General features: G+C 40.7%; 1 protein-coding gene across 1 annotated transcript in view; it reads right to left on the bottom strand.

The window, feature by feature from the left end:
* ARMH3 (armadillo like helical domain containing 3) overlaps positions 1–21,692 on the bottom strand; it is a 217,776-nt gene that overhangs the window by 154,141 nt on the left and 41,943 nt on the right. Inside the window, exons 14-19 of the mRNA XM_036735487.1 lie at positions 20,986–21,079; positions 17,978–18,079; positions 11,514–11,572; positions 10,170–10,235; positions 8,617–8,686; positions 7,423–7,483 (exon numbers count right to left, since the gene is read on the bottom strand). Coding sequence (XP_036591382.1) covers positions 7,423–7,483; positions 8,617–8,686; positions 10,170–10,235; positions 11,514–11,572; positions 17,978–18,079; positions 20,986–21,079 — 452 coding nt within the window. The remainder of the gene's footprint in view (positions 1–7,422; positions 7,484–8,616; positions 8,687–10,169; positions 10,236–11,513; positions 11,573–17,977; positions 18,080–20,985; positions 21,080–21,692) is intronic.

Raw genomic sequence — 21,692 nt, 5'->3', positions numbered from 1 at the left:
ACTTTATAGAGTGCTTTAAGGTTTATAAAATGCTTTACATATTTGTCTCAGTTAATCCTCAGAAGAACTCTTAGGTAGGTAGGGACTAGAAGTATTAACTCCAGGAAAACAAGGCTCAAACAGGTTAAATGACTTGCCTCTGGCTACCTGCTCATACATGCTTGATACAGGATTTGAACCCAGGTCTCTCCTGACTCTCAAGTACATCATCCTTTCCACTATAACACAATGACTCTAAAATTGGTGAGACAGAAGAATGTGATCCTGACTCCCCATTGCCAATCTAGGAATAGGAAAGCTTTAATATTTAAACATCTAAAATGAGAGAGAACAAAGATGTCAACAAATCCATTCCCTTATTCTTATATTGGTCTATATTTATGATTTCACTGATGTAAGGAACTACCAGAGAAGAAATCCCCTTTACCAATGCAAATCTGCAACTGAGTCTCCAAGGGCTGTCCAGGGTACTGAAAATATTAAGTGATTCGCCCAAGTCAGTATATGACATATACAGTCAGTATGTACCATAAGCAGGACTTGAACACAGATCTTCCTAACTCCAAGGCAGCCTTCTATTCACCAGACCATGCTGCCTCATAGTTCAGTGAGGCAGGAAAGCTAAAGGCCACCCAAGGCCAGACTTTCTGTTAGCTGATGATGGCAATAATGGAAAACTGTATTTGTACAATGTCACTTGACTTGGTGAATTTGATTATGTACTCCCCTGAGTGCTGAGCTCTGCCCCTTGTGTACAGTACTAACAGAGGTCCTATTGAATTCGATATATGGGATACAGCAGCCCAAAAGAAATTTAGTGGTCTGAGAGATGGTTATTCTATCCAAACAGTGAGCCATTATCATTAAAAGTTACATACAAGAATGTACCTAACCAGCACAGACATCTGGCATGAGTATGTCAAAATATCCCCAGATCTTCCATAGAGAGAAGAATCTCTGGAACTGGGATATCTTGGCCAAAAGTAACTATGACTTTGAGAAGCCCCTCCTTTGGTTTGTTAGAAAACATACTGAAGACACTAACTTGGAGTTGGTTGGCATGCTTGTTCTTGTACCACCAGAGGTGGTCACAGACCCAGCTGACAGCACAGCATGAGCCAGACTTTCAGATGACTCAGACAACTGCACTCCCTGATGAAGATGAGGACCTACAAAGGATGGAAGCTGAAGCCCAGCATTAGGAGCTTAATTTTATACTGTTGGCAACTGTCCTGTGATGTCAGTGGTTCAATATGTTTGCCACTTTATTATATAGCTGAGCAGAACACATGCTTAATCTTGGTGTTGTTGAAGGAGATGAATGGACTTCAGAATAAATGTGGCAGTTTGAAAAACATAATTCTTATTTGAGACCCATGTATTTAGCTGTTCGAGACCACAATCACATTCCCCTTTAGCTTTAAATATAAGACTGCTGCAGTCCCACCATAATACTCAGTGGTGACTCTTGTTGGTTATTGTCATTTCCAACCCTTTTCTGTTTTGATCACAGTAATGTTGTATTTCAACTATCTCCTCCCCTGTTACCACTGGAGAAATGAGACTATCACCCTTGTGAGACTCCCCATTAAATGGTCACTACTCCAAAACACTGGGCCCCTTTCCTGGGGAGAAGGTTGTTTAAGGTGAGTCAGTCAAGGTGAGTTAGCAACAGAGTTGGGTTATTCTGTTCACAGAGGCAGAACTGGGTTGCTGAGAGATAGACTTAAGTTTCTAAACCCTTGGAATCCTGAAAAGCTATTTTCTATACCAACAATACATATGCCAGAAGAGATTATCTCCAAGCAGGCAGAAATAAGTGAGTGAGCAAGGTAAGATAAGTAAAAAACTGTCATAGTTTTTCTTAAACATAAAAACACAAAGAATCCTACAGCATAAACAGAATTTCCTCCTTTTCCCTCAGAATCCTAGGTAAGAGTTCTACCTACTGTTATGTCCCTCTCATAATCTTGAGCACGGTGTTATGTTACCCCCACAAAACCCTCACCCCGAACTCCACTAGGGTTTTCTTATAGGGACCACGGGAAAGAGCTGCAAGCCTATAACTTAACTCATATGAACACATCACTTCCCTGGGTTGTCGGCCAGTGGCGGAACTATTGTGTACACCACTTAGAGACTCGTGAACTTGAGTGCAACTGGGCTGTTATGTGTCCCTTCTCAGATCAACTTGCTCTTCTGCTTCTTTATCAAAAAGGGGAAAAAGTCCATGTAAAAGGGGAAAAAAAAGCCTTTGTTATCACAATTACTGCATTCCAAATTGTGAGGAAATGCTAAGTTACAGTTCTCATAGCAACGTTAACTTGATACATTCTACAGCTAAGGAGGCTTTGATTGCTAGTTAAGCCATTAAATGTCCATTTTAATATTCAGCCTATGCAATATGCATAAATTAATGCTCCTTATTTGAGAGCATTAGTTTTTACATTTCCTCTTTCATTTTAAATTTCAAAACTTAAGGTTCAATCAAAAAGAATTTTAACACTTGAAATCACTAGTGTTTGGAAGCCTCTAAAATGCTTGGAATCCAATGTCTAATTCCAGTTTCCAAGCCCTGGCTCCCCCTCCTCTTCCCACCTCGGGCATTCAACAAAGGTCTCTGGAGGGGAGCTCAGCCAGCAGGACTGAGAATGCTACTTTAAACTGTAAATGAAAAGGATCGGGAGCAGTGGGAGCACATCTTATAATTCACCTTAAACAAGTTGCAAGACTACCACAGACATGGACCCCCACAACCTAGAGGTTGTGAACAAAGAGTAAGGATGTTCCTCCTATTACTGGATGGTATTTATCATCGGGATAGTTCAGATGTCAGAGTCTCAATGTAGAAAAATAGGGAGAAAGATAACAAAGGGAACAATAAAAAGAGGGATAAGGTGCCCCAAATTAGAAAAGATAAAAGAAAGGTGCCACAATGTGGAAAGGCCACTGGTAGGTTGGACTGTTTTCAAGGGAGGAATACCATAATAGTGAGAAGAATGGAAATTATGCCATAAGATGATTAATTGGAGGAATAAAGGATGTGTAATCTAGAGAGAATAAACTTAGGGGACACATGATAACTGTTATCAAGTAACTCACTTATAGAAACCATGTCCCCAATTTCTAGGTAAATTAGTTGACTTAGCTTTTGAATTCTCACCCTAAGGCTGAGCCATCTTGATAGGTAACTGCATTAATGCAAACTTATCTAGCCAGACCCAGACTTAAAACACTTCATTTTCCTTTTAGCCTTCTTACCATCTGCCCTTTCCTCCAACATATGTACTCTACCTTACCTCTCTCCCCTGCTTTCTACTTCCTGCTCCAAGCGAAATTGCCAATATCATTGCTTTTGGAATGTGCATTGTCAATGGACTACCCTGTGGATCAAGTCACCATACCTGTAAGTATCAACACCAAAACTACCTTCCCTGGCTACTACAACCCTGTATGTGCTGTCTCCTCTATTAGAAAGTAAGTTAAGTGAGGACAAGGCCTGCCTCACTTTTTGTACTACACTCCCAGAGCTTAGCACAGTGCCTAGAATATACTAAGCCCTCAATAAATGCTTTTTGATTTAGTTAAGAAATTGTATTTGCTCTGTTTGGCCTCAGAGGGCAGATCTAGGATCAACAGATAGAAACTGCAAAGAGAGATCATGGTTTGAAATAAGGAAAAGCTTCCTAACAATTGGAGCTGCCCAAAAACAGAATTAGGGCAATGGGCTTCCTATCACTGGAGTTCATCAAGAAGAGCCTAGATGACTATGTCAGGTGTGGTATAGAAAAGATTTCTGTTCACACATGGATTAGGGAAGATGACCTCTAAACTCAGCTGTCATAATTCTAAGAACAAGAGAAACTGAGAAGACAGGCAAAACAGGGCAAAGGCACAGAGGAACAGAGAAAGAAAACAGGTCAAGTTTCTCTAATAGCTTCATTTGGTTTCTCTAACATGTCCCAACTCTAGTCCAGCTTTGACTGGATTCCAAAGAATAATTTTAAGGGACAAAAAGGGAGCTGCCCTAGGGTAGAGCTGAGAATCCTGAGTTCTAGGGCTTCAATCTCAGAACAGAGGGGGGATTCTCTTTGAGATATTATTGATTTCACAAAATTTGAGAAGATACCCATGAATGTCAACCACGTGGCTCATAATCCTGGCCTAAAGCATGGAATGAAACTAATATACTAGACTACTTAACCACACATGTATAAGATACAGGAACCCCAGAAGCTGCTCCATAACTATACTTATGATCCCACTACTACAGGGGCAAAGGCACTAATTCCTCAGTAATGTTCTCACTCTCAGGGACATACTCTCCTTGGGTAAGGAGAGAAAGCCACAAGGACAGAAAAAGACCACAGACTTTTTCTCTAGTGACAGCCAGGTCTAGAGACACTGACTGATAAAATATCTATGCGATCAAAGTATGTAACAATCACGAATGAAGAATAAACAAACTATCTTCTGGGAGTGACATTTTCTCCTTGGAAGCTCTCATAATAACTTCTCACTAGTCGGCTCTAACACCTCACTACACTGCCTGGTCTGCCACATTATTCCCAGAGACTTCCTCCTTTCTCTGTGATACTGTAATTAGGTCTGCTGATCTTGCAGGATCCTCTCAGAAAGGATTTTAATGAAAGGAGCTGAATAAACAAATGTCATTGGAGAGACTCAGGCATCTCCTAAGCTCCCCCTTGCTTATTAGTTCTTTCTGCATGCCTTTTTATGCACATGTGTCTCCTTGTATAAGTAAATATGCTACCTCTTCTATAATTCTCATGTGGCATAAGCCAGGCAATATGCCTTTTCCCTGGCAGTTGTCTGGGGTTTGGGAATGTCTGACACAAGACAAGTCCAGACTTTCCAAAAATGAATGTAAGATAAGAGTTTACTCTCCCCAAAGTCTTCTTCTTCCCAAACTCCTAAATATCCACATAAGCAATGGGACTTTGATAGCAGAGGGAATTATTCAGTGAGGTTTTTCTACCCCTCACTATTCAAAGAGAAACTGATTCTTTCCCTCTCTTCTTCTTAACCTTGACTACTATTTACCTAAAGCACTCTCAAAAAAGGACATTTGCTTCATTTCTGAACCAAATTCTGGAGTGTTATGATCTGCTGTTCCATTAAGTCTTTCCACATTTCTTCATATTTCACCAAGCATATTATAAATTTATCTGAAACAGCAAAAATTCATTTTGCTTTCAATTTTTCATTCTTCCATACACTACCAGAAAATAATGTACAAAAAGAGATGCGGCAGCAGCCATCCAGAGGGGGGCAACTAAATTCACCCAAAAGCGATTTGATGCTCCAGTGCTGAAACTTGGATGAGAAGGGCAAAAAGAGCTGCAAACATGCCCAGTGGTAGGAATTAAGAAAGAGAATTTAGGCTGAGGGTGATATCTTCTGCCCAGCCTTGGTCAGCTTAGTGTTTACATTTTCTTTTCTATTTTCCCTAATTTTAAGACATTCAATAAGAAAAAAGACAGAAAAGTAGAAAAATATGTAAGAAAGAAAAAAGATGTAAAAACTTATATATGGGAGTGCCTGAGAGTCACAGAAAAAGGATCTCTGAAAAGCTCAGCACAGAGGAGGTTGCTTAAGCCTCGAGCTTGTAGATTTGGTTCTGCCAAGGTATGCAGCACCTTCCTATATCACTTAGCAAGCATTATTTCCTAAAACACAAGACACCAGACCTGGGAATTACAGAGTTTAGGAAAATCAAATCTAATCCCAAAATCTCCCATGTACAGAACCACCTGCCTTAAACAAGCAGTAACCTTGCCTGATAAGTATTACAGAGTTTTCCATAACTCCTAGAGTTAAAATGAAGGTGGCAAAAATTTACCTTAAAGGAAAAAGCAAAACAAAAACCAATTTACCCAACAGTAAAATTTTCATCACTACTTCAGACCTGGGAAACCAAAGATATAATCTACAACCCTTCTAGAAAGCAAGCGTCCTGCTCCATTCAAATGGTAAAATCCTTTCCCTCCCCAGATCCCAGGCCAGGCATTCAAAGAAGCCACAGAAAGCTTGCTACATTCCAATATGCTCTCCTGCCAAAGAGAATAGAGGCACCAAGGCTTATATAAGACCAAATTCTAATACTTTTTTAGGAGTAAATATAATATACACATATCTGGGACCAAACTAATACAGTGCAGCTGTTCCTAGTGACAAAAGGTAAGATGTCTTTGGAGGTACAGATAGGAGCTTCAATGCTTAGAATTTATTTGAATTTGATGGTTTTTCAGTTTCTTGTGGCTGTGCTTATTGTAAGGAATTGCAAGGAACAGTAAATCTTCATTAGTGGGCTGAACATTTCACTCAATGTCTCCACATACACAGACAAACATAGCCAATGAAGTCATGTAGACCACCAGGTCCTCGGGGACAAGAATTGACCTCAGTTTTCAGGGTGCTCCTTCCCCAAGAAACTGTTTTATTGGATTCCAAGGCCCTGAATCTGCCTCAGCAACCTGCTGAAGTCTCATGTTTTCGGACTGCAACATTCATGCTGCTTGGTCTTGACTGCTTTGAGCAACAGACCCTGCCCCTGTGCTCAATAAGCCTAGAATGTGTGACTAGAGATATTGGCAGCATCCAAACTACCTTGTACATTTTTTCTCTTTTAGAAAGATGCACAAAAGAATTGGATATTGAGGAGATGTCCATCAATTGAACAACTTGTGGTATATGAATGTAATGGAATACTATTGTGCTATAAGAAATGATGATCAAGGAGACTTCAGAATAACCTGGAAAGACTTATATGAACTGAGGCTGAGTGAAATGAGCAGAATCAGGAAAACACTGTACACAGTAACAACCACACTGTGCGATGACTGACTTTGAAAGACTTAGCTCTTCTCAGTAATGCAAAGATCTAAGAAAACTAAGACAATCTAAAACAACTCCAAAAGACTCACGATGGAAAATGCTATCCATCCCCAGAGAAAGAATGTTGGAGTCTGAATACAGATGGAGACATAGTATTTGCTCTCCTTTTCTTTTGTTGTTTTGTTTCTTCTTTCTTGTGGTTCCTCCTATTAGTTCTAATTCTTCTTAACATCATAACTAATGTGAAAATATGTTTAATGCATAAGTAGAGCCTCTATCAGATTGCATGCTGTCTTGGGGAGGGGGGAGGAGAGGGAGAAAATTTGAAACTCAAAATCTTATGGAAATGAATGTTGAAAACTAAAAATAAATAAATTAATTTTCAAAAAAAGAAAGATGTGCAAATCCACTCTGAAAAATGCCCTCTGGCATTTCTCCCCACACACACAAATGTGATTTTCTGGAAATAAAGTATATTTAGAAATCTTATGTGACTCTTATTTCCTTCTTACTCAATTCCATGAGACTGATCTATACACACACAAAATGACCTGTAGCACTTACACATAAAGATCCATAGGAAATTCCTTCATCATGTGTGTTACAATAAACTCCACCATGAGATCTGGAAAGAACAAGAAAAATTAGATTTATCAAGAAGAAACTGGAAAAAAAAAGTGTTCAAGCCAGACAAAAAGACCTTCCTCACACACACATCAACTAGAACCTACTAAACATATCTGTATTCACCCCTAAGTTTCCTTTCTGAAAGACTGAATCTTGTGCCCTGCCTGCCTCCTGGAGGGTAACAAGGAAATGAGCTCCCCCACCCCTTTCCATGAGGCTGCTCCAATCAGCCAATAAATTCAGACACATGAGGGAGGCTCCACTATAGAGCTATTTCATGCCACAGCACTAATGCAAAATGCCAAAGGGAAATCATTCTCTCTTAGAATGGGGTGATGAGGCAAGCAGAGGAGGAATTATGGATAATCTATGTTGCCAGAGTCTCAGCTCTGCAGCTTTGTCAATCTACCTCATCTCAATATCATGCTCAGTTTGACAGATATTGACTGAAATGGTCAGTAGGGCTGTGGGTCAATATAGGCTTATTATATAGTCTTAATTACTGTTTCTAAATACAAGTAGATTTAGGTATCAGGGCTGGATGGCCAAGAGAAATGAGATTAAGAGTGCAGTCAATTCCTTTGGGGAAAATTCAGTATCCTGGGCAGAAAAGATTGCCCAGGATATAGTCCTGCCTGCCTGTCAGCCCTGTCAGCTGCATCTCAGCTTATCCCACCCAGGAGTAGATTGTAGATCTGAACCCTGCCTAGGCTTTCAAACCTCACGACCTCTAGCTAACAGACTAACTAGACCAAAACAGGAAGGAAAAACTCTGGGACAGCTTGGTCAGAAATGGGACATTTCACAGAGCTGAACTATACATCAAGCTGAGGTATGGCCATTCATCTCACCAGCGAAGACATTTCTCTTACGAACAAGAGCGTCATTTATTGAACACCAGTGATAGACGAGGTGCTTAACCAAATACAGAATTAGATATACTTTCTCAAGCCAAGGAAGCAGTCCATTAAGAAGTTAAATCTACTTTCTAACAACCTAGCTAGGAACCTCCTCTCTTAGGAAGAAATACAACAAGCATCAACTGTCATCTATCCCTCCTTTTTGAATACCTTCAGAGTGCAAAGTTGTGACTGTTACTGGAAAATCCTAAATGTGTCGCCACTCACTCACCCAGCACTGCGCACACCAAAGGGCGGCAGGGAAGGTTCTTGTCTGCTGCTTTCTTCCTGTGTCTCATAGGCTTCAAATATACAAGGATGAAAGGAAATCAGGGGATGCCTGAAAGGACATCTAATGCATCATCACTATATTTCTCGTACAAATAAAATGATCACCATAGGGCTACTGCCTTTCATTTGTGTGACTTGAAGGAGGCAGGGTTAGACATGCTCCTCAGATGCCACCACAGAATTATGTCTGAAATGCAGTTCACAGCAAGTTGACAGTCCCCCAAAGACTCCGGAGCAACTTCCTTGTAGCATGATATTCACACATTGGGATATTGGCAACAAGGAGATTTTCATTCAGACAATAAAGCATGGGCTAAGCATGGAGCAGACCTATCTAAACCTCATCTTGATGCTCTCACACTTCCCCCTAACTTCAGGTAAATCACCAAGTCTTCATATTTAATTCCCTCCATTGTGCAGATGACAAAAGCAAGGCACCTCCCAAGCTTAGCCAACAGTATGAAAAGAAGACATCAAGATAATTCTCTCTATTTTATAGATTTATATATCTTCCTATTTTATAGATGCACTGAGGGAATAATTGTCATTTAACGTATAGCCAATACATCAGGGGTTAATGTTTCTCCACCTCCTGGTTCACATTAAAGCATCCTGACTGACTGACTTCCTTTCTTCCCTACCTCCCTGCCACTCCCTCCTTCTATCTTTTCCTCCCCTCCTTCTGTCCACATAGGGAATTAGACCCTTACCTGTGGATACTCTGCCCAAAGAAATACACATTTTGATCACTGAAACTTTGCAAGATATGTTGGGTTTTACAGGCTAGTTTTCTTTCTTAAGGCCTATGCCTTAAACACAAATCACTCTGGCTCTCACAGGTTGGCCATAGGTTTAGCCAGAAACTCTGAGGGTCTTCCCCTCCCAGAATGATTTTTTTTAACTAGGTAAAAGATGCCGTTCTTTGCCTCATTTCTTATGTTGCCTTAATCACTGAATGGGCATTGCCTCAGTGAAAATGAGACCTGGGAAAAAGACTTTAACTTAAAAAGGCCACGGTCTCCCACTGCATCCAGGACTATCTATAATCTTTCTGATCTATATCTTGCCACTGGACCCAGACGGCTCCAAAGGAGAGAGTAAGGCTGGTGACTTTGCACAGCCCTCCCATCACTTAAGTTCGATTCACTTGCAAGTCACAGCATCATCTTCCTGATGTCATGGTGCTCTTCGAGAACAAAGGGCAAACAATAACCATGACTATAACCTATGATCACCTTAATCCACCTTCCTCCCAATTAAGACACAGCTCCAGACCTTGCTATGAAAGTCAGAGCAATAAACAGCCCCATCAAACATGGCATACCACACTAAGAGCCCAGGATAGAGAAATGCAAAGACAGCAGAGGGAAGAAAAAGGTCCGTTTGCATAGCCCTTCTAACCCCTCTACCCAAGAAGGCTGAATTTTACCACCTTCTTCCTTCCAACAACAAAGTTTCCCTTGGATAAGAAAAAGGAACCAAAAGCTTACCTACCATTCTGTGAAGATTTACTCGAAAATTCATGTTGTCGTCATGTAAAAATGCATTAGCATACTGGTCCTAGAGTGTGTGGGGGTGGAGGTTAAGAGAAAAGAAAAAGAGAAAGGAATTAATCTAGCAATCTTCCTGTTCCAAGGCTAAAGGAACAAGCCAAAACCCAAGCTTGAACCCATAGGTTCAAGCAAGCAAATCTTAAACCAGGAGACTTTATTTGGGTAATCTCTGCCCCTATGTGGTCCTCCAACCTCATCTCCCCAACCTGTAAAAATTTAAAAGACAAAGCCTGAGACAAATAGTGAGGGGAATTTATTTCCCAAATATCTCTACCCTCACATTCATTTAAGCTATAAGTTCTATCACTGACAGCTCCACACAAGGTTCCAAAAGGCTGTGCCAAGGACTGGGCTGGTCCCATTGGAGCTGCACTGGCAGCTCATAGAATGACCTTGACCCCTATACCTCCTCCCCTTGGCTTTGCCCTAGGCTGCCAGTAAATTTCAACCACAATCAGCAAGAAAAATCTCTTGGCCCCCACACCTGACACTCCCTTCAGAAGAAATGACCTGCCCAGGGCCACCAATTAGCAAAAACCACTAAGGCTTGCAGAAAAACCCTTCTTTTGAAGATATTCTTAGAGATAAATGGCAGCCTTTGTAACAAACATACCCTAGCCCTGAAGAAAGCAGGTCATCTTCACAGGCTGGAAGGGCAAAAACATAGTCAATCCTTCCCCAAGGAAAATAAGGAAAGAAGAATAAGGCGACAAGGGAAAATCATTACTCCCTATATACTCTCCTGCTTTTGTTAATTCCTAGAAAAAGGGAAAGAGTAAGAACGAGAGGCAGAGGAAGGGGCCAAGCTAGAGGCAGGGATGGGGGCAGGATAAGAGGAAGGGCAGGGGCTGGGGCCAGGGCAGAGGCAGGGAGAAGAGAAGGGAAGAAGGCCAAAGCTGTCACTTCAGTTCCAAACTCAAGTCCTGCTCTTCCTGCAGTCAATCAGAACCCAGGGTGAACTTCAGTCTTAAAATAAATATCCATAGGTGGCTCAAGTAAGGAGTATACTACTTCTGCTTTTCCCTAAGGCTCCTGTTCTTCACCAAACTCTATAATAATCAGCCCAACCTCATTCCTGTTTCCCCTAAGGCTTCTCTTCCCCTCCCTTGGCAACTGAAGTGCCTTTTTCCTTTTGCTAAGTGCAAAAAGCCTAATCTCGTCCTCTCCAAATTAAAGTGACTTTCTTTCCAAGCCCAAAGGACCCTAACAAGAAGAGGATAGAAGGAAGCAGAAGGAAGCAAATACATTTGAAAGACAGAATGACTCAAAGGCTGGAAGAACCCACCTCAGCGATGCACGTGAGGATAATCAGACAGAGTTTGCCACTGTGGAGGCGATGTTCATCTGCAAAGGGACAACAAATTCTTCTCAGATCTGCCCAAAGCTCCTGGACCCACACCCCCAACTTCCCCTAGAGAATGAGGGAACAATATTTGTTCCTGTCACAGAAGTCATAAAATAAAATTCCTCACTTGCTTCTTGTTGTCATAAAATCTCTAGCATGAGACAAAATTTTGGGGGAAAAAAAAATCAAAAAATCCCTACAATCATTCTTACTCATGTTCTAGGCATAGAGAGATTCAAAAGACTCTAGAATATCGCTTGCAATTGCTCTGACATTCTAATTAATAACTGTCTAAGCCATTTCCTCCCTGTAGTAGGCCTTAATGCCATAGCCATGGGTATTTACTCCCAAACACACTAGTCCTCAAATAACTTGCTAGTTAGAGGGGGCCTTTTCTGTCTACCCTGCTCCACTAATTGTCAATAAGCATTATGATCACCACCTAACCCCAAGTGAAACCATCAGGGTCCTATGACTTGTACAAAGCATATCAGGGATAGAGCTTGACAGGAAGACTGGGAGTTTCTCATCTCAAGCCTTAGTTCAATCATCTCATTAGACCCTCTCTACTGGGGCTGAGAGCACCAACAACAGCCCAGCATCCAGTGGAAAAAGTCCCTACAACACTACTAGTTATCAGAATGATAAAGTTCATGGCTCTGAAGAGTAAGAAGAGGGGCACATCAACTAATCATAATCAGGATGTTCTGGTTTAGTCCTGGCAGCACCCAGATGGAAATTTATTCTTAGGCAAAAACCTCTCAGTAAACTGTAGTGTAATACTAGCTAACCAGTATCTTTTGCTTTAACACTTACCTATTTCTCTCATGAAGACTGAAATTTTTAACAAAAATCTAACAACTTAGAAGTGCACTGGAGTCTACTGCTGCAGCACATTCTTACCCATCACAGACAGACAGGCAGTACAAACAGGGTAGTGATAAATTCCCTCTATGACACTTGTCCTAATTCACACAGAAGTCCTAAGGGGTGGGAAAGTGAGCAGATATTGTGATATGACTTGCCTGGGCAAAGACAAGTGTGAGCTGCCTCTCTGCCCTATGACCCTGGCTATAGAACTGCTCCCTGCTGTCTCTCACACATAAAAACTAGAAGATACCCTTTCCAAAAGCCCACAGCCCATCTTCCAGGGGGAACAAATACTTCTTTGGCAACAACAACAAAAAAAAGGTCAGAACAGGAACCCCTTAAACAAAACTCTCCAAAAGGGTTACCAGACCTGGTCTTTCTTAGAAAATAAAGAAGGGTTTGAGGCCCAAGTCGAGCTGCAAGCAAGTATTCAATAGGCAAGCAGAGAATTCCACCAACAGGACAAAGGCCCAGCAGCCCCTTCTGAAATCAGCCTCAGACTACACCCAGCCGGCCTCCATTGCTCATTATTACATATTCTGACTGCCTATTAGCAAAGACCTGCCCCATTCTAGGCTTGAGACACTCCCTGAAATCCAATATATTATAGTGAGTCAGCTCCAAGTTCTGCATTTTATTTTATGAGTCCAGAGACTGGGGCAGAGATACTTATGTAATCATTAAGCTAACAATGAGATACAGAGGCCTGAATTTCATGGTAATATCTTAAGCAAGACTAAAAGTTCATTTTCTGGGTCACATCAGTGCTGATGCTCTCTTTGGCTGCTATAATATTTCTAGGGAAAGGTTACTGGTTCCCATAGAGGAGAAGCAATTGTCCAAGGAAATTCTTGAGTCACAACAGTCTTGTTATCCTGTGCCTGCTAGATCTCACTTGCCATTCCAAAGAGGTTATTTCTGAAGTTCAGCCATCTCTGCAGTTCTCAGGGGATCATCTGTGTTATGATATTGTAACACTATTAACACTTTTTCCATGTTCTCCTCACAATGCAAATTCCCTGGTAGAGTCCTCAGAAACTTACAGACTATTAAAAAGACCCTTATTTATAGGGGAATGAGAGAAGAGGGGAAGCTGAAAGTAAAAGCCTCTGAAAATTAACCATAATCTAACATAGTAGCCCCCTAATTACACCAGTTCAGATTCCTCCCAGCCCCAAATTCAATGTCCCAAACTCATTTTCAGTATTTACTCCATACCTGGTCTGGACACTGTTATAAGATTGGTTTTTTTCTCTTCATTTTCCACTATGTTCCAGATGGTATTCCCTCCTCCATCATCAATCCTACCTCTGAATCCCACTATCTTATCCCTCCCTCCCCAGAGCCTTCAAGATCTCCCTACAAAAGTCATATACACTCAACATTACAAAACACATCCAAAACTGAACTCACCTTCCTGCTAGGAAACCTACCCCTCCCCAATTTCTCTAATTCTATCCATCACCTATCACCATCACCCTTCCCAGCACCCAAGCTTGTAATCTCAGCAACCTTTGCCCCTATCTCAGCCAAAAAACTGCTAAGTCTTCTTGATTCTACTTCTATAATCTCTCAAATCTACCCTTCACTTCCATTATCACTTTATTTTAATTTTTAAATACCATTTTCTTTTTTCCCAATTGTATGTAAGAAATTTTTTTTAACGTTTTTTAAAATTTCCATTTCCAAATTCTCTACCTCCCTTCCTCCCCTCCCCTCTCCCTGAAATGGTAAGCAATCTGATCTAGTTTTCACATATGCAATTATGCAATTTCAATATTAGTCATGTTGTGAAAGGAAACACAGACAAACAAAACACAAAAAATAAAGTGAAAACTAGCATGCTTCAATCTGCATTCAGATTTCATCAGTTCTTTCTGTGAAGGCGGAGAGCATCATATCAAGTCCTTTAGAATTGCTGTATTGCTACAGATCACTGTATTGCTGAGAATAGCTAAGTCATTCATAGTTGATCATTGTACAATATTACTGTTACTGTATATAATGTTTTCCTGGTCCTGCTCACTTCACTTTGAATCAGTTCATGTAAGTCTTCCAGGTCTTTCTGAAAGCATTCTGCTCCTCATTCCTTATATTCCATTACAATCATATACCAGAACTTCTTCAGCCATTCTCCAATTAATGGACATCCCCTCAATTTCCAATTCTTGGCCACCACAAAAAGGGTTGCTATAAATATTTTTGCACAAATAGGTCCTTTTCCCTTTAAAAAAAAATCTCTACAAAAATATTTATAGCAGCTCTTTGTGGTGGCCAAGAACTGGAAATTGAGGGAATGCCCATCAACTGGGAAATGGCTCAACAAGTTGTGGTATATGAAGGTAATGGAATACTATTGTGGTATAAGAAATGATGATCAAGCAGACTTTAGAATAACCTGGAAAGATTTTTATGAACTGATGTTGAGTGAAGTGAGCAGAACCAGGAGATCACTGTACATAGTAACAGCCATAGTAAGGTGACTGACTTTGATAGACTTAGCTCTTCTCAATAATGCAAGGACCTAAAACAACTCCAAAAGACTCATGATGAAAATGCCATCCTCATTCAGAGAAAGAAATATGGAGTCTGAATACAGATCAAAGCACTCTATCTGCTCTCTTTTTTGGTTTTATTTTGTTTTGTTTTTCCTTTCTTATGGTTCCTCCTATTCATTCTAATTTTTCTATACAACATGACTAACATGAAAATACGTTTAATAAGAATGTATATGTAGAGCCTATACTGGATTGCACACTGTCTTGGGGAGAGGGGAAGGGAGGGAGGTGGAGAAAATTTAAAACTTATGGAAGCGAATGTTGAAAACTAAAAATAAATTTATTTACAAAAAAAATTTTTTAAGTAAAAAAAAAAATCTCAAAAAAATTTCAAATTTAAAAAATATCTGTTTGGGGTACAGATCTAGTAGTGGTATTGCTGGGTCAAAGCATATGCATGGTTTTATAGCCTTTTGGGCATATTTGCCAATTGTTCTCCAGAATGGCTGGATCAGTTCACAACTCCACCAACAATGCATTAGTGTCCCAATTTTCCCATATCCCTTCCAATATTTATCATCCATTATCCCTTTTTTAAATTTAATATTTTCCCCAATTACATGTTAAAACAATTTTAAACATTTTTTTTAAATTTTGGGTTCCAAATTCTCTACCTCTCTCCCTCTCCTCTTCCCCTCATTGAGAAGGCAAGCAATTTGATATAGGATATACATGTGCAGTCATGCAAAACATATTTCCATGATCCATTATCACTTTAAGAACCCCAAGTCAGGCCCTCATAACCCTTCACTTGCACTATTATAATAGCCTTCTAACTGGTCTTCCAATCCTTCCAATCCATCCTTCATACTGGTGCTCAAACAATCTTCCTAATGCATTGCTCTGATAATACAAATTATTCAAAACTCTTCAGTGGCTCCCACTGTCTACCACATAAAACTTAATTCCCTATCTTGGCATTCAAGACCTTCCTACCATCTGGCTTCAGCTTACCTTTTCACCTTCATTTCTACTACTCCCCTTCATATACTCTATAACTTAGCCAAAACAACAACTCATGGTACTTTATTCTAATCTAGCTCACTTTACACAGACTCCCCGATCTCCTATCCATTTCAGGTGACTCCACCTCTCTGAAGCCTTTGTAAGTCCTCCTAAGTTAAAAATTCTTTTCCTTTCCAAATCTGTCATCACCTTTTGGCTATACCTAATGCATTTTGCTGTATTACCACATACCAACTAATTGTATAAAAGGCTGTAATGGCAAGCAAAGTGGGACTTTTTGATGTTTTTTCTTTTGGAGTGCTTTTCAGCACTAAGGCAATCAAGTACCTTTGATTAAGCGTTGCCTTTGTTTGAATCAAGAGTCTTTGATAGAACCAAAAGTGGCTGATGACCTGCTTAAGTCACAAGAAAGGCTAAGTCACATGAATTTGAGTCACATGGTTGTGTCACCCTCTGACCCTGAAAAAAGTGTATATATACTCTGAGGTTAGCAGTTTGCTTTGAGGGGGCTCACTTATTGATAGAGTGTTCATGGGATCTGGCCAGACAAAACTCTGGTAGCCGTTAAGGAGACCCCCGGCTTTGAAAACCCAGATGTTGGTGTTTCTCTCTCTGGTAACTATGTATGTATGTATTGCTATGGACATAGAGAAACTCTGTCTGCTGATTTGTGTTATTTGCTCTGTTTATATAATTTCTGCTTGTAATTTCTCTTTGTGTTTTCTCTGAAGTTCAGGGTACTGACTTTTTCCCCTGAACTAAGTGAATGATATATGTATGTTTAATTAAAATGAGGCTGTAAACCCCTTAAAGTTGCTTTTCTTAGAAAAGCAGATCAAAGAACCTGCTCTAGCAGCCCTCCTGTGTGTTGGTGTTACTAGTCTTATACAACCACAAGTAGCTGCAAGTAACATTGTTGTTACAAAGGCTTAGCCTCCCCATTAGACTTCAGTCTCCTAGAGGGTAGGAAATATGTCTTATTTTTGTATCCCCAGTGGCTAGTATGGTGTCTTGTACACAATAGGTGCTTGTTTAATGTTTGTTGTAAAGTAGCAGCCATCAAAGGGCACCCAGGGAGAAGAATCTAGAAGGCTGGCTTCTCTTTAAGGGAACTCTATGCTACCTTGCAAGGGAATAGTTTATCTACTTGGAAAGTAAGATTTCAAAAACTATAGATTTCCTAGGAAATTGCCTCTAACAAAACTTGCCTGGAAGGGAAATACAGTGTTTGCTGCTTTGTCCATTAGAGCTAAAAATGTAATTTTTAACAAATACAATGCTTGTTTCCAAAACAGAGTTGAAGAAGTTCTTCTGAAAAGACTCTTATAAAAATGCAAAGTGCCATTATAAAGCAACAAGGTTATTTAGAGGAAACCTTAAATCAGCTAACCACTTGATGAAATTTTGCTAGGATCACTACTCTTCCCACTGCCCTCCCCCAGCAATACAGAACCTCCTAAAATCAATAACAAAGAAAATCCAGGATATTCAGTCTTAAAAATCAATTCCCCAAATCCTGCTACCTCCACTCTACCCAAATACCCTCCAAGTAAAGGAACTGCTGCTTGTGTATGTCCTGTCAAAGAACATAACCTCCCTGATTCTCAGTTCACTCTGCCCCCCTCTGTATAGTTAGCATTTAATCTGTACCACAAATTCATACTTCTGGCACTTAGAAGGGAGCCCTCTAAGGGCTACTTCTATAGCACACTTTCTACAAGGATTTATCTATCTACTTAAACTCTCCAAAAGACATGCTATTTATCAATGTCTTAAGAAATACAGGTCCTGGTTATCATATAATAACAATTTTATCCCAGGTCCTATTCTTGGTCATTTTCCTGCCAGTTTTCATCCTTCCCAAGGCTACCCAAGTGCCATGTGTCTATGAGAAATCACCTTACCAACTCAGCATTTGGGACAATCCCTCTCCACTGAAGTTTCTGATAGAGATTCAGTGCTACTCACCACAAATCTGACAGCCAGAACCATCAAACCAGCAGGACTTACCTTTAGTGTCCTGCATGACAATGGAGCTGTACTTTAAGAAGGTTATCAGTAGGTTGCTGGTCTGAACATCTGCGTCCAGTGGGAGTTCCACAGAACTTATAACTGGAATAAAACGGACAAAGTGCACTTAGCGCCATGACACAATCCAACGCAACTTCTCCCCACTTATGAACTAACAATAACTGAATAAGTATCTGCTCAGGAGGACAAGACCCAAGCTGACTTCCAATCACACTATCTTTTTCTTCTGTTGCTCTAAGAAAGACAGGTGGATTCTACTCTCAAGTGACCCTTTCATTTGAATTTAAGAGGAAAGAGCTGGTACTGAACACAGAGGTGCCAGGCAGCTTCTGATTGTTAATAAAGGCTCATGATAAAGAACTCTGTTCAGTTTTTAGAACAGCCTTTTAGGTTATAAATGACCCAAAGTGAAAACAAACTGAGACAGAAGTTCCCACAGTGACTCTCCCCCTCAGGTTCTCTGTACATTCCTTCTCTCCCAGGGAAGGGTAAAAACAGGGTATGAAAGGCCTGGGAACTAAATTTTATACAACCAACTACCATTTCCCCAAAGGGAACCCAAATAAAGTAAGGCCATCTTTCACTAGACCACAAATTACACAGAGGTATGGGCAAAGGACCTGAGACTTCTGCAGGGCAATCTTTGTGCGGATTAACCAAGATCCTGCTACTCTGAATTAGAGACTTGACATTTTGCTAAAGGCCTTAATTTGAGGAATCAAACAAAAGCAAAAAGGGTTCTATGATGGTCCAAGCAAGCAAGAGAGTCCTAAAGTCTTTCTACTCCATTTTGCACCCAGGAAGACTTAGCTGAGTTTGGGATATTACTCATAATATGTATTCATAGCCATAATGGGTCCCTCCAGAGCTGTTATGATGTATGCAGAGAACGTTTATTAACAATGGAAAACATTTGCATATTATGGATCCATAATACACAGCAAGCACAGCAAAAAACCTTATGAGAAGAAATTAACACACCCAACCCTTGGCTGTTTTCCCACAGCTCAGCCCCTAAGAACTCATAAAAGCCAAATATATTTTTATATTGAAACACTAAAAGGCCTTAATTCATGTTATGGGTTAATGACCTAAGGACTCTCATTTCAAGCCATGAGCCTATTTTGAAGCTGAGAGCCCACAATCATTCCGCTATCCAAAAAGGTACCTAACTGGAAAAATGGGATTCCTTTCTTGCCTCTCCCTTCCCCCCGACAGCAGTCATTTGAAAACTGCCTTATGTAATATGTGGAAATATAGATGCGTATGTATTTTTAGTTTACCAGAAAGCCCTCTCATGCCAAGGCTGAGTTGTCAAATGTCAAGTCTGAAATGAGAACAAATGTTACAGCTAAACTGCTGGCTCTTAAAAATAATAGCTCCAGTGACATACCTTTAAATATAGCAAGGCTACTGAGCACAACTATAATTTAAAAAATCGAAGTCAAAAACAAGGCTGGAGAGCTTAAGAGCCCTGCAGGGCAAGAAAAGGATTGCGAGGAGGGAGAGAGAAAGCATCAGAACAGTGGCAGGAACAAAATTCCTCCCAAATGAAAGCCTCCTTCCTCAGGGAAGAACCATTCCCCTATCTTTGGCTTCGTAATCTCTCCCAGCAGCCTTTGTGGAAGGAGACAGAGCTGGCTGTCATTTGAAAGTGGGCTGACTCGTTCTTCTCATTGGAAAAAATAAAAGCACACTGGTTGTAGGTAAGTAAGCACAAGTCCTGCCATTGCATAATCGAGTGTGTGGGCGGGAGTATTCACAATGAGCCGTTTGAAAGGCAGCTCTCTGAAGCACTGAACCCCAGTTATCACATGGAATCTGGCTACAGACACAGATAGGTATTATATATAATTTACTGAGGCTTTTGATATCCATGGTAACAGGCAGGCTTCCTCCTCACAAAGAAAGAAGCCTTTCCGCTGGGATATGCAGTGACCTGAATACCAGAGACAGACAGGTAATCCTCCCCACTTGCTATTTCTTGCTCAGATATTTGGGAATTTAGCTCTTTCAATTCCAGCCACTTCCATCTTGCTCCAGAAGATCTTCAGCATCAGTGGCACCTCCCTCACCATACATCTGCCCCCACTCTACCCATTCTGCCCTGAAATGCCGGGCAACAGGCGCCACATAAATATCCAACAGAGAAGAGGGAAAAGAGAACATTCTTTATAGATGGAGCACCACAGACCAGTGGCTTAATGTACATGGAGTAAACCAGAGATAACTTCAAAGTTTAGCCACTCTTCATGTAAATAAGTATATACATTACGCATAATTCCAGGCAAATGAGGTATTTTTTTGTTGCTATTTTAAGGTAAGTCACCAAATATATTCTGTTTACAAGAGTATTCCACAAGTTACAACAAATTTATTCTGCTTTACTGAAAAAAAAACACCCTCATTTTTAAAATTTCAGTCAGGAAGAGGATTTTATTTATTTGTTTTTAGAGAGGCAAGACACTAGAGTACCGGAACAAGCAAACTATATAACATTAGTCAAACCCAAACCCATTCATTTCTGCTTAGAGGGTTTTGCGGAAGGGGAATCTAAACCACAACATATGTGACAGTGGCCATGATAGACAGAATAACTAAAGGGTTGTGTGTCATAGCAATGAATGACCCAAGTCTCCTGACCACTCCTAACATGAGGGATACATGCTGAGCTTCTGGAATCTTCCCAAGTATTTGTCTACATGTGACTCTTGACTGACTGACTTTTCTCAAGTTTCCTTCTGGGCTCCAAGATACGTCTTTTTTTTTTTTTTTGGCTGGGGGAGAATTGGGGGTGGGGGGAAATGTTTCATCTACCCTTCTGAAGTGAGAATTAAGTGCTTTGCTCTCCTGCCCAACAAACCTAAGTTTCCCCTTCTAAGCCTCAGTTAGTGTTATCATTTGGATTTGATTGCTATTCCCTCCAAATGACCTAATCTAAAAGCACAGTCCACCAGCCCTCAAAACCACTCGGCAGGAGAGCTCACCATCAGAGGAAGGCGGTGTGGTTCCTAGAGGCGTGGCAGGGGTCGTTGGAACAGGGCTGACAGGCGTGGTCACCAAGCCCATTTCAGGATGGCTCTAAAGGTAAACAGAAACACACCTAAGGATAACAAACAAAAATCTGTTTCCCTCCCAACACTGTCTGGTTAGCCTTTCTCTGGGCTGATACAGCGGTCTGTTTAATTAAAGTGAAAACCCACTAACAAGGGTTTCCAGGGTCTATGTAGAGCTGAACACTGTTGGTGCTCAATAAATGTAAACCAGGAGCTCTGCAGGCATGTTTTCTCTAACACGTCAGAACTTACGAACAGGCCCTCATTACATAAGCCTCTCTGCAGAACCACCCCAAAAGAAGCAAAAATATGCAAACACACAAGATGACGCTTATAACAAGTAGGACAGTGGCAACCCTGTCTAGGACTAAAAAGGGACCATTTTCACCAGAACAAGCAAAAATGTATGTCTACATCATGTTTTTATAACTATATGACTCAAAATCAGCTAAATAATGCAGGTAAATGAAGAGACAGAAAAACCTATGGCTTTATGACCCTCTCCAGCTCTGTGGAAAACAAGGATGGGCTGGCAGACACAGGGACCAAGAGAATCCTCTTAGTCAGGACTGAAGCAAAGGAGTCAAAAGGCCACACCTAATCCCATCACTTCATCAGCTATGGGGAACCAAATAAAA

Source organism: Trichosurus vulpecula, chromosome 8 (genome assembly GCF_011100635.1).
Source record: "Trichosurus vulpecula isolate mTriVul1 chromosome 8, mTriVul1.pri, whole genome shotgun sequence".
NCBI lineage: Eukaryota > Metazoa > Chordata > Mammalia > Diprotodontia > Phalangeridae > Trichosurus > Trichosurus vulpecula.
The sequence above is the reverse complement of the archived record's forward strand: the minus strand, read 5'-3'. Positions and strand labels throughout refer to the sequence as shown.